The following is a 12,588-nucleotide window of genomic DNA, read 5'->3' as shown; positions in this document are numbered from 1 at the left end:
AGGGGTATAGTGTGCAATTGTGCATGTGTAAAGGTTTATTAGCCTGAGGTGTACATAGTTAGCAGTTTGTGGTCAGTAAAAGTGCACAGGGGGGTTGGGGCAAACAACACCTGAAGCAGCAGAAGGTGCTGGAGGGAGTTTCCATCACTCGGAGAGAGAGAGCGAGAGATGGACCCAAGGAGAGGCGACAACCGAGCGCCATTTCCAAAAGCAAAGTGCCCACTGCCAATGGGTTTGCCACTCTTCCACCCCAGTGGTCTTCTGGGTAATCTGCACCGGGCCTCTAAATCGAGGCCGCGGCTTCATTGCTGAGACGGTCCGTATGATGCAGACGCAAGCAGCGGCCTTCTCTCTTCCTTTATTCAGATGGGAAACTAAGGCATTTCCACACAGGCATTTCCTTGTGTGCTTCAAAATACAATCAGTGAGCAATTGATTTCATAAAAGTCAAATGTTGTGGAAACCACTCACAAAAGAGACAACACTGTGCTTTTCAATATCGTCCTTAATCTACAAGATAACAAATAAAAGGGGGGGGGGGGGGGTAGCAAGTTGCGATGTAACAAACATAATGGAGTGATTTTTAGACAACAGGTTTTGTCCACAGAAGTTCTAAAGTCAACCAAATAGTGCTGACTGTACCAAGAACATCTCCAAAAAATCTACCCCATCCAACCCCTTCCCCTGCTGGTTCTCTTTCTTAGTCAATTCTGGCACATGCACATTCATAAATAAACAAAACAAAACAAACAAAAAAACAACAAAACTCATATATATGATATATAATATATATGCATATGTACATATAGTGAGTGCCTTGTGCAAATGTATACAGATAATGTTTGCGTGCAGATAAATGATACATGATTGTCATTGTGCACAACAATAAGAAAAAAAATGGCATTTAATGATTGAAAAAGAGTAATAAAAATCAAAAAAGATAACACAGCTAAAATCCTCAAATTCTTTGGCATATTTTTCACAAGTCTCAGAACGCTGGCCAAAGCAGGGTTCCACAACCACCTGCTCTCACCACACTCAAATCAGAAATCTTATTGGACAGAACCTCTTCTCTGCACTGCACTGGGGGCAGAGTCCAAGAAGCTGGCAGGCCATTGGAGAATCACCCTCCCTTAATTCTCACTGCTTAATAGGCCTCCCAAGACAATGCACACAAGTGTATAGCAGGGGTTTTGGTGACAGAATTGGCCAGTAGCATTTAAAAAGATTATCAGGTAAACTCATGTGTTACTGCATGTATATGCGTATGTGTACACAAGCTTGACATTTCACCAGATTCAGTTTTTTGCATGTGATGTGGTCTGTCTGACCACACATCAAAAGCATGTTACATACAGATGTTAAACGTGGTTTACCCTACATGAACACACAACACACAACCTGCCCCACCCTCCCCCCTCCATTCTCAGTTTCCACTCTGACTGACAAGTTGTGATTAATGTGTTCGGCACAAAGGAATGGCCAGCGATAAGGCAAACAGAGTACTGAGGCTCTCCAGGGCTTGCTCTACCAGGGCTGGGGGTATCTGATTATCCGCCGAGCACTAAGGCTCTCCAACTCTCCAGGCATTACCCTGCTCTATCACAGAAATACAAAGTTGCGTTTTTGAAAACTAAAGGGTGGTGTACCTTTTCAGCCATAAACAGAAGACCCTGAACTCAAACTGAACATGCTCCCCGTTCAGCGCTAAATATCGTCACCGTTACTACATTCACAGAGTCCTCATGGAGAACAACTCGGGCACCTTGAACTGCCAAAGGACAGGACCCTCAAGCTCAAACTCCCTGATGGGCACTGCCAAGCAGCACCATACAAAGAGCAGGCATGCCATTCGATAAAACTGACAAGGAACCAGCCACATGCCGTCCAATTAGAGCCCAGGAAAGACGTGTGTTCTACATGACCAAAATTAATTCTCTTCAAGATCATGTCAAGCTGTCCTTTGAAGACCATCCCACAAGGCCCCTTTTCTTCTCTAGCACCAGGTCTGCAAGAGCTGATACAGGCTGAGGTCTGGTGAGGGCTAAGGCACAGGAACCAAGCGGGTCCACTCGATGGAGCTCATATAAGCCTGCCTGCCTGGAGCCGCTCTGTCACGTTAGCGCACGTCTCGTATTATTTACAGGACATGGGAGGGACTCCATCCGGCAACCACAATCCCTTTATGAGGAGGAGGACAGCAAAGACCCTTGTGAAATCAAAATCCTCATTTTTTACATTAAGATCTTACACAGCCAGCCACAGGAGGAGCTGGCACCGGCCTTCTGAAGGTCATGTTTCTTGCGCAATTCAGGTGGACCGTTTTATCCAATCAGCTGCGCGACTGTTTAGTGAGCTCCCAATCGGAAGTGACCTTGAAGCGAGGCCCGACTCTGGTGTTTAGAAATGATGCACTTGGCATCAAAAGGTAATTTCCCCTTATTTCCCCTTTAGAGCGTGTGGCTTAACAATCATTTCTGAAATGCAAGAAATTAAAGTGATTGCACAAGGTCTTAAAGAAATGGCATCAGGAAATTCCCTTTAGCAGCGAGGTTGAGGTGTCCAATGAGATGGTGTCCACACAGTGTGCCTTGCCAACCATGCCGACTGGCCCCCCACCCCCATTAATGGCACAAGCTGTGATTATTGCAACTTAAAAAAGAAAAAATAAACCACAATATCTCCCCCCTTACAAATGACTTCTTATACAACTCAAACACAGACATTCTGTATGCGTAGGTTTCCTTTCAACCAATCAGGCCCGCGTGAGTATACGCATCACCCTGGTCATGCCTGCTAATGTCAATACAAATACACACCACCACGTAAGCAAGAAAACATTCCTTTATCTGTCTGCACCACAGATCCAAATCACAGTGCTGAAACATCTGTTAACATGACAGGAGTGAAGAGAAAGGTAGTCTGATAAATACTATACATGTGTACTAATGTAAAAGCTGGGAGTGCTCACAACAGCAACCAATTTAGACCAGGTTGACATAAATCAGAATCAAGAATTTAAATCAATAATAATAATAATAATAATAATAATGAACCGGCAAAAGGCACTAATAGCTATTTGGAGTGGACATGGGTGATGATACACAAAGGAATAAAAGGAATTACTCTTTATTAGCAATACTGTAAATACAGACTGGTAATACTGAGGCTAATCTGATAGCTTGTCTCAAATTCAAAGTGCCACAGTTTGACTGAAGTGATTGGCAGGCCAGCAGATAAACTGGGTTCTAAATGCCACTTACTGGACAGCCCCACAAAAGGAGGTGGAGCTATTCGAACTGAGCCAATAAGAACAGGGACTGCCATCTGTGTGAGGCTTCTGATTAAGCACAGCAGATCCGGTAGTGAATTCTGGGTAATTGAGTCTGCAGACCCCTGCAGCCCCATCTTGCTTCTTTAAGTTTTCTTTGGGTTCAAACTCCACAGGAGAATATGTCAGCAATTGGAACAAGTTTATCACTGTTCTTATGACTAATTAATATAGTCAAACTAATCAATGTTGAGTCCAAATAAATAAGACCCAATGGTGAAAAGGACTTTCCAAACAAATTCCGCTTCAGTGATCAGAACAAAATTTGTGTGGGGGTGGGGGGTGTGACGATACGCTGGACATGCCTCCCTCGCGTGGTCACATGACTCAAACATCAGGACACAGCGGGCCTCATAGCACACGTCACACTCCCTAATGGGAGTGTATTCAGGAGTCACACACATCAACACAACAGCTCCTCAACCATACAGTCACAATATTCATCCTCACCAAACACACGCTGAAAAAATACATTTATCATACATATAATCTATTATAAAAACTATCACACAAAATGACTACGAAAACGGGTAGCACTGCACCCAGATGTCAACTCAATCAAAGTGGCACATGGTTTAAGTACACATCAACACCTCACTAAAATGCAAACCAGAGGCTATGATTGGGTCAGACTTGGATCCTAAAAAAACAAAACCGATCCTAGATCAGCTGGCCTACATCAACACACTTTATGAATACAGGACCAAATTGAAGCCTCTGGTTCTGCCAGACGGTTCTTCATTACTGGAATCTCAAGTTTCACTCAACAGGTCAACACAGCTGGACTGCTGGCAGGTAGATTTTTGTGAAAGAAACCCAAACTCCCTTTTTGCAGACTGGTTCTCCAGAATCCCCAAAGTGTGCTGGTATTTGATAGGTGCTTTGAGCTGTGTCTTAGGTGGAAGTAAAGGTCATCATGGAAAATATATTTTTTGGGATTTATCATCCGTACCAGAGCCCCACAATGGAAAGGTAAAGAACCAAAGCAGACTGCTCCCCCCAAACCTCCAGCTACAGCAGCACCGGTAGGCTGCTACAGTCTATGGCCTTTCCTACACTGGGGCCCCTTATGAGATTTAAAGGACTTGTAAGCATATCGGTTAGATCCAAGTCCTGCGGAACACCTGGGAGATATCAGGCTAAGATCAAGGCGAGGCCAGGGTGAGACGTCCAGGAGCCCCAGAGGAGACCCAAGCGAGACCAGAGTCAGGCCGAGACGAGGCGGACATCACAGCTCTCTGCTCTGAGGCCGAGGCTTCAGGGCCAGGCATGTCCACCTGCCAGAGATCTCCACTGCACTTAATAATGACCACCGCAACCACAACCATAACCATAATACAAAGAAAAATCATACAGTCTGTCACTTATCCTCTATGTATGCCACTTTCCCCCTGCACAGTTCATAGCTCTGAGGTGCTGGAGTGTCCCCCTGCTGGTTTTAGCATACACCGTACACACACAAAGGCATGCCAACACACAAAACACACACACGCACACGCACGCACACACAAATATTTACGCAACCGGACACGCAAGTGCAGAGACAGCACCAGCCCTCTTCCCTCTGTGATTCTTATTCATTCACGCATCAGATGTGTCATTGCATTGAAGACTAGCCGGAGAACCATCATTCCGTTTAAAGATTTTGGAGAAAAATTGTGCGTAATATGTGCTTTCTTTCCACCCCCTTGATCAGTCCTCAGTGCACCACCCTCAAACACACTTTAGACACACACACACACACACAGTGAACTAAAGCTCCTCCCTTTACCAAGATCCTGTCACACCCACGTATGGCAACCATCCCTCAAGCCCATATGAAATTCCCTCATCGACCCACAATTCCCTCATTCTACCCACAATTCCCTCATGTTATCCACGATTCACGACAGGCACTTCCCAGACCAGAGTGTAGTGGGCATGGCTGCTCTAATCCAAAAACTGACAATGATTTACAACAAAGGAGTAATGCTTATAAGAACTGCAGCCGCCAAAAGAAAAAAAAACCCTTATGATATGAACCACAGCATTTTCCATGGCTATAGCCTACACTGTAAAAAGCCATGCTATCATTTTTGTTTCAGCCTTTTTCATTTCGTTAAGTTACAGTTGCTTTTTTCCCCCTCAACCTCCGTGTGTGAACGGATGATGATTCTTCTTGTTCTCTTTGTTTATCCTGAAGGCACTTCATTAAAAAAAACAGGAAACACAAAGAAAAACAGAATGGAACATGTGCTCCTATGCCCCACCCCCTTCTGTTTCACCACCAATGAGCGCCCATTCTGATACAAACACCGTCTTTGTAGCTCCTCCCCTAGGGGGAGAAATTGGGCTATGACAATAGCTAAGCTCCACCCACAAAACTAGTTGGCTGGGTGGTTCCGACAGCATCCTGGGGCACGCTTTGTTAAAGGGGCATCGTTTGGAGGTGGGATGGGGGTTCCTGAGGTACCCCAGCCTGAGAGATCTACACACACCCCCATCCCTGCTGGAGTGTGAGGGTGAGACAGGAGCTGGGCTGAGGGTCGTGTCATAGACGCTCCGCCCCTCGAAGTCTTGTGAGCTCATTAGCCTCCTCTTCCCCCTCCTCCTCCGCCTCCTCTTCCCCCTCCTCCTCCGCCTCCTCTTCCCCCTCCTCCACCGCCTCCTCCTCCCTAGGTGCAGACTCGGGAGGCTCTGGCTGGGCAAGGTCAGCCAGGAGGGAGGAGACACTTGCAGTGGAGGTGGTCTGTTTTGCACTGGAGGAGGGGGCGGGATTATGGGGCAGGGCTAAATTAGAGAGTGGGGTCAGATTATTAGGCAAGGAAGGGACAGAGACAGGTTCCGGGTCCTCTGCCGTATTGGGTGTGGCACCTCGATCCCCAGAGGCAGGGGTGAGGGTGGGGCTGGGGCTGGGGACGGTCCCAGGGGAGGAGCCAGCCCGCACCTTGTCGTCGGTCTCCTCGGTGCGGGCGGCGGCCTGGCGGAGGCAGGGCGCCGGCCCGCTGTCGGCGCTCTTGGGGTAGAGGAAGGTCCTCATCTGGCCCTTGCCCTTGACGTTGACGGTGCCGCGGTAGTCGAAGCGGTAGCCCATCTCGCTGAGCGCGCGGTGGCTCTCCTCGCTCACCTGCACGCGGCACTCCACGCCGGTGCTGTCCATGCGGCTGGCGATGTTCACCGTGTCGCCCCAGATGTCGTACAGCAGCTTGGTGGTGCCGATGACGCCGGCCGTCAGCGGACCGTGGTTGAAGCCGATGCGCAGCTTGAACTGGAAGCCCAGCATGTTCTTGTTGAAGTCGTCCATCACGCGCATCATCTCCAGGGCGAAGTCGAAGAGGGCGCGCAGGTGCCCGTGCGGCCGGGCGGGGTCCCCCGCGCACTGCTGGGCGTTCAGCCCGGACGCCGCCATGTAGGTGGCGCCGATGGTCTTGATCTTCTCGATGTTCTGGAAGGCGGGCCGGCGCAGGAGCTCGTCGAAGTCGCCGATGAGCTCGTTGAGCACGCGGTAGCACTCCTTGCCGCCCTCGTAGCTCTCCTCGTAGAACTCGCTGAAGTTGACGATGCTGGCGAAGATGACGCCGGCGTCGTCGTGGTTCTTGGAGTAGCTCTGCGTCACCTTCAGCTGCTCGGCCACGTGCATGGGGATGAGGTTTCCCAGCAGCCAGTTGGCCTGGTCCCGCATGTTCTGGATCTTGATGCGGTGCTGGTCCGCCTCCACGTTGCCGTGGTAATGCAGCCGGTAGCTGACCTCCAGCTCGCGGTTGAGGAACCACAGGAGGAGGAGCACCAGGAAAAACGCCAGGATGGCCTCGGGGCGCAGCTGAGACTGTAGCTCCGCCTTCGAGCCCGCGGCCGGTTCTGGGGTTGACCCCGGGTCACTGATGTTCCCGGTGAAATTACTGGACCTGGTGAGGGAGGACAGGAGAGGTGGATTAGCCACGCACAGCCCTGTGGGGAAAAAAAGCTCCACAACTCCAATCACTCTAATCCATCTCCAATCAGCAGAAACTCACTCACTCACTCAACTCACTCAACTCACTCAACTCACTCAACTCACTCAACTCACTCAACTCACTCAACTCACTCAATCACTCAATCACTCACTCAATCACTCAATCACTCAATCACTCAATTTTAGGATATAGTCATGTACATGTACGTTATCACTCAGCTCTGAAAAGAGGGCTTTTTTCAGAGGGAACAAATACATTTAAAAACAGAAAAATCTAAGTCAATTTGGGGAAAACTAGAAAAAATGGCCTTGCATATACCTTGCAGTGACTCTCTACAAACCCCACAGTGACTCCAAACAAACACAACAGAGACTCTCTTCAAACCCTGCAGTGACTCTCTACAAACCCTGCAGTGACTTCCCTGCAGTGACTCTCTACACACCCTGCAGTGACTCTACACACCCTGCAGTGACTCTACAAACCCTGCAGTGACTTCCCTGCAGTGACTCTCTACAAACCCTGCAGTGACTCTCTACAAACCCTGCAGTGACTTCCCTGCAGTCAGTCCACACAAATCTGACAGTGACTCTCTACAAATCCTGCAGTGACTCTCTACAAACCCTGCAGTGACTCTCTACAAACCCTGCAGTGACTTCCCTGCAGTGACTCTCTACAAACCCTGCAGTGACTTCCCTGCAGTCAGTCCACACAAATCTGACAGTGACTCTCTACAAATCCTGCAGTGATTCTACACAAACCCCACAGTGACTCCACATAAACCCTGCAGTGACTCTACACAAACCCTGCAGTGACTATGTAAAAAGTTGTTTAAGTATCCCTTGATAAGCGTATCTGCTAAAAGCCTGTAATGAAATGGATTATAGTATCTACTAAATGACTACACGCAAATATGTGCAACTGGTTATGCGAATGTGACTCCACACAAACCCTAAACTGGCAAAAAACACAAACCAAACCAGCCAACACAGCCGGTACTATTCACAGCCGAGGAATGTTCTGGAAAGAAGGGTGTCTTTAATATCATATTAAAAATAAAGGTTTTCATACCACCAGGCCAAAAAGGAAAACAACTAAATGTGGTATTTCCATGACAACTAAAAGAAAGACCACTGACCTTAAATCCTGGTAACTGGCAGTGGAAGGAAAGGCAGAGACTAGTGGTCAGACATGAGAATTTGCACAGAAAACACCACCAGCACCACCAGGGGCTACACTAGTGCAGTGTAGCCCCTGGTGGTGCTGGTGGTGTTTTCTGAGTGCCAGCATAACACTTAGAGAGCTGGTCATGTGACACAAGGAAGCTTGTGGGTTTGATTCCCAGCTGGGGCACTGCCGTTGAACCCTTAAACAATAAGCTGAAGAAGGTGATATCATCAAACTACACTCTTCCTTGACATAAAGTGATTCACACAAAAGGACCCATCATTAACACTAAACTACACTGCATTTGATATCTCGTACATTTTACATATTTCACCAGCAACTGAAATGCATAATTCACTGAAATTTTGAGTTCAAATTAAATGGTGTTTTTTTAAAGCCGTGCTGCTGACCGGTTGTCATGTCAACACCGAACAGACACGAGAGCTGATGTTTTCCCCTGGAAGCGATTCACATGGCCTCAGAAGTTTGGAAGTTCAGTATCATCAAGGATGATTAGAGGAAAAACAGAGCGAAAATTATTTGTTATTGCGCTGTATTAAGTATTGCTAGGTTTCATCGCCAAGCCCTAAATTTTACCGTGAGTTAAGCTAATTCAGAGCAGAAGTTGTTTATGCGTGTTGGCACTGCAGTAACTGACCTGGGCCCGCAGAGGGGGCTGTAGAGCAGGACGAGCAGGGCGACTCCGGCCACAGTGGCCAGGACAGAGCGCATCCAGGAGCTGAGCTGGCAGAAGTTGGAGTACTGGATGATGGCAATGATGACGGCACAGCAGATAAACATGGTGAACTGAGAGAGAGAGAGGAACATGCAGGCGCGTCACTGAGGTTGTACGGTACACGCAAGCACACGCACGCATAAGCACAAGCACACTGACACTCAGACACATACACACACATATACCCACACACGTGTGCGCACACACACACACAAATCCCATCCTGAATGGCACCTGCTGTTGTGATAGGTTAACTCACCTGTACGGACAGGTGAGAGTCACAGGAGAAGTGTGTGAACACGGACACTGCAGGCAGGGACACCAGCACGGCCCCGATCACATGACGGGGGACCCAGCCAGAGATGGCCCTGAGCAGCCTCTGAGTACAGCCCAGCACACTGTCCAGGTAAAACGCCATACTGCAGAGAGAGGGGGGGAGGGAGGGGCAAGAGAGAGGACGGCAAGAGGGAGATGAGAGAAAGAAAGAGAGAGAGGGAACAAGCGAGGGAGAGAGGGGTGAAGTGTGAAAGAAAGAAGAAAAGAGATTGGGCAAAAGGACAACATAAGAGACAAGAAAAACACAGGAAGAGAGAGAAGGATACTATTTTACAAATAAGGATAGCAGCAGTTTACAGGTAGTGTTTGTACTTTTACACACACACACACACAGGCTGTCTCCCCATCCCTCACCGTATGGACAAGACGAGCGCGACGCCCTCCAGCAGGGCGGCGCCGATGGCGAAGGCGAGGGCAGGCGTGGGGGGCATGTCCCTGCTCATCCAGGGCCGCAGGAAGCAGGCCAGCGTGAGCGCCAGGAAGACGGCGCACGACAGCAGCATGTCCAGGAAGGAGCTGAACCGCGGAGTGGCAAAGGTCTGCACCGGAGCGCGAGAGTACATCTGAGAGGGGAGGGGGGGAGAGAGGGGGAGAGAGAGAGGGGAGGGAGGGAGGGGAGGGGGGGAGAGAGGGAGAGAGAGAGAGGGGAGGGAGGGAGAGAGAGGAGGGAGAGGGAAAGGGGGGGCGAGGGGGGAGAGAGAGAGAACGAAAAGGGGGAGATGAGGAGAAATTAGTCTTAACACAAAAGCACCTGCAGCAATGAAAGAAGGAAAAGTTCAACAACAAAAACAAAATAACTAAAGCTACTGTTTTTAACGTTGTAATATGTTTTGGCAATGCAATGCACGAATTGCCTTCCGCCCATCTGAGAACAGCATACATACATGTGTCTGAGCTGCAGTAACCATCAGCTGCCAGGAGAGGGTAGAGGACAGTAACAGGAGACAATAGCTCTGCAGATCTGTTTGCTACAGTACTGCCAAGACCAAGGACTCACAGACATCTGTATGTACGTAATAAAACTCCACCACTGCCAGAGACCCAGACACATCTATGTGGAAATCAAGACCAGACAGATAGCCATGTGCAGACACACACACACACGTGCACACACACACAGTGTGAGGGTACAAACCTCTTCCTGGTAGCTGGTCCTGTATGCAGACTCCAGAGACCGCTCCAGGAAGTTGAGGCTTAGCTTGTTGATGGGAGGCCTGAAGAAGTAATCCTTCATCAGACTGAAGGGGGTGGAGAAAGGGGTATGGTGAGTATGGGGGTGTGGTCAAAGCAGGCATGACAATGGGGGAGTGATCAACATGTATCAACTGGCAGGACAACCATGGCAACATTTCCTAATACATAAAGCATATACATTTGTGCAAAATGATATCTAAAACATTAAACTGTGCTGTAATATTTAACACATAAACATGCACAGGTAAATGTAACTGTGATAACATATACCAGTATGTTTCAAGAGCAGCTTCAGAGGAAAAAAATACAACCACATACATGTGAAGTGACTGATGTGTAGGGCTAATCCAATGATATTGATGACCACTATGTGTGTGTGTGTGTGTCAGTGTGTATGTTTGTGTATCTATGTATATGTGTGCGTGTGTGTGTGTTTGTGTGTATGTTTGTGTATCTATGTATATGTATGTGTGCGTGTGTGTGTGTGTGTGTGTCTGTGTGTATGTTTGTGTATCTATGTATATGTGTGCGTGTGTGTGTGTGTGTGTGTGTGTGTGTGTGTATGTTTGTGTATCTATGTATATGTATATGTGTGCGCGTGTGTGTGTGTGTCTGTGTGTCTGTGTGTATGTTTGTGTATCTATGTATATGTATATGTGTGCGTGTGTGTGTGTGTGTGTTTGTGTATCTATGTATATGTATGTGTGCGTGTGCGTGTGCGTGTGCGTGTGCGTGTGTTGGCCGAGTGTGTGTGTTGGCTCGCCTTGCCAGGTTCTGCAGCACATGCGCCTGCGTGATGTTTCAGGGCTAGTTGTCCATCCCGCCCTCAGACTGCGAGTCATCACAGACGAGCAGAGCTCACTTTACATTTGCGTCATTCACAGAAAACAGCAGAAGGGGGACGGAACTGAAAAGCCTGCTAAAGACGCTCTGGATGTGGCTTCACCTCAAGTCATCTCACCTTAACCTTTTAAGGTGTGACATCACAAATGCGTGATTAGAATGCTTTTCACTGAACAATCTAATGCTGATGACACTTTCACTGTTGGTGACTGAAAGCAGTGGAGTTCTAGAACACTCTTCAAAGGGTTTTATGTGACCTCACCATAAATTACAGTAAGCAGCTCTACATGCAGCCCATCCGTCTCCTCTCCACTGAGATGTGTGGGGGTGCTGGGGGGGGGGGGTGGGGCTCACACAGCAGTGCGGCAGACAGACCTGGACATTACGCGCTCACAGATGAACACACTGCCCTCACACACGCAGCCATCACCTGTCCTCCTTGATGACCTCCACAAAGTGGGCGTTGCTCCTCTCGCGGAAGCTCTTGGAGCGCAGCGGGATGAGGGCGGAGTGATCCATGGCGCCGGGCCCCGCCCACTTCTTCTGGGTCTCCTGCAGCATCTCGCACAGCGAGGTCTGGCTGCTGCTCACGGGCTCCTCCGGGGGGCTCAGCAGCCCGTTCAGCGCTTTGGGGGCGTGGCTCCGGACCTGGGGGGTGGGGGGGGGGGGCACAGAGTCAGGGAGATGGCAGGACAGAGATGAGGTGGATCTGCAGGGCATGTGGACTGGTAGGACAGGTGAGACAGGTGGCTGAAACAGCAAGACAGCTGAGATACGTTACAGGTAACACAGAAACACAGGTGGGATGTGCCACAGGTAACAGTAGTACAGGATAGATGATTTACGGGTGATACTGCAGGAAAGGTGAAGCTGTGGACCTTGCTGCTGTTGGTCTTGTGCTCGTCCTGACAGCCGTTCTGCACCGCCCCCTCCTCCAGGGTCTGACCCTCCACCTGCACCAGCACACTACACGAGGGACACGAAGACTGCAGGAGAGAGAGGGGGGAAGAGGAAGAGAGAGAGAGAGAGAGAGACAAGGAGAGAGTGGGGGG

At 49.0% G+C, this 12,588-nt stretch overlaps 1 protein-coding gene across 3 annotated transcripts in view; it reads right to left on the bottom strand.

Annotated features, from left to right (window-relative positions):
• Positions 1-342: 342 nt before the first annotated feature.
• Positions 343-12,588, bottom strand: part of LOC135249258 (adenylate cyclase type 9-like) — a 36,462-nt gene continuing 24,216 nt past the window's right edge. The window contains exons 3-11 of one of the 3 annotated variants that reach the window (XM_064324691.1): positions 12,382-12,522; positions 11,967-12,184; positions 10,635-10,737; positions 9,854-10,062; positions 9,423-9,582; positions 9,086-9,234; positions 8,399-8,413; positions 5,976-7,215; positions 343-5,927 (exon numbers count right to left, since the gene is read on the bottom strand). In XM_064324691.1, coding sequence (XP_064180761.1) covers positions 5,862-5,927; positions 5,976-7,215; positions 8,399-8,413; positions 9,086-9,234; positions 9,423-9,582; positions 9,854-10,062; positions 10,635-10,737; positions 11,967-12,184; positions 12,382-12,522 — 2,301 coding nt within the window. In that variant the 3' untranslated portion in view covers positions 343-5,861. The remainder of the gene's footprint in view (positions 5,928-5,975; positions 7,216-8,398; positions 8,414-9,085; positions 9,235-9,422; positions 9,583-9,853; positions 10,063-10,634; positions 10,738-11,966; positions 12,185-12,381; positions 12,523-12,588) is intronic. The other 2 variants (XM_064324693.1, XM_064324692.1) reach the window with 2 other exon arrangements.

This window comes from Anguilla rostrata, chromosome 2 (genome assembly GCF_018555375.3).
Source record: "Anguilla rostrata isolate EN2019 chromosome 2, ASM1855537v3, whole genome shotgun sequence".
NCBI lineage: Eukaryota > Metazoa > Chordata > Actinopteri > Anguilliformes > Anguillidae > Anguilla > Anguilla rostrata.
The sequence above is the reverse complement of the archived record's forward strand: the minus strand, read 5'-3'. Positions and strand labels throughout refer to the sequence as shown.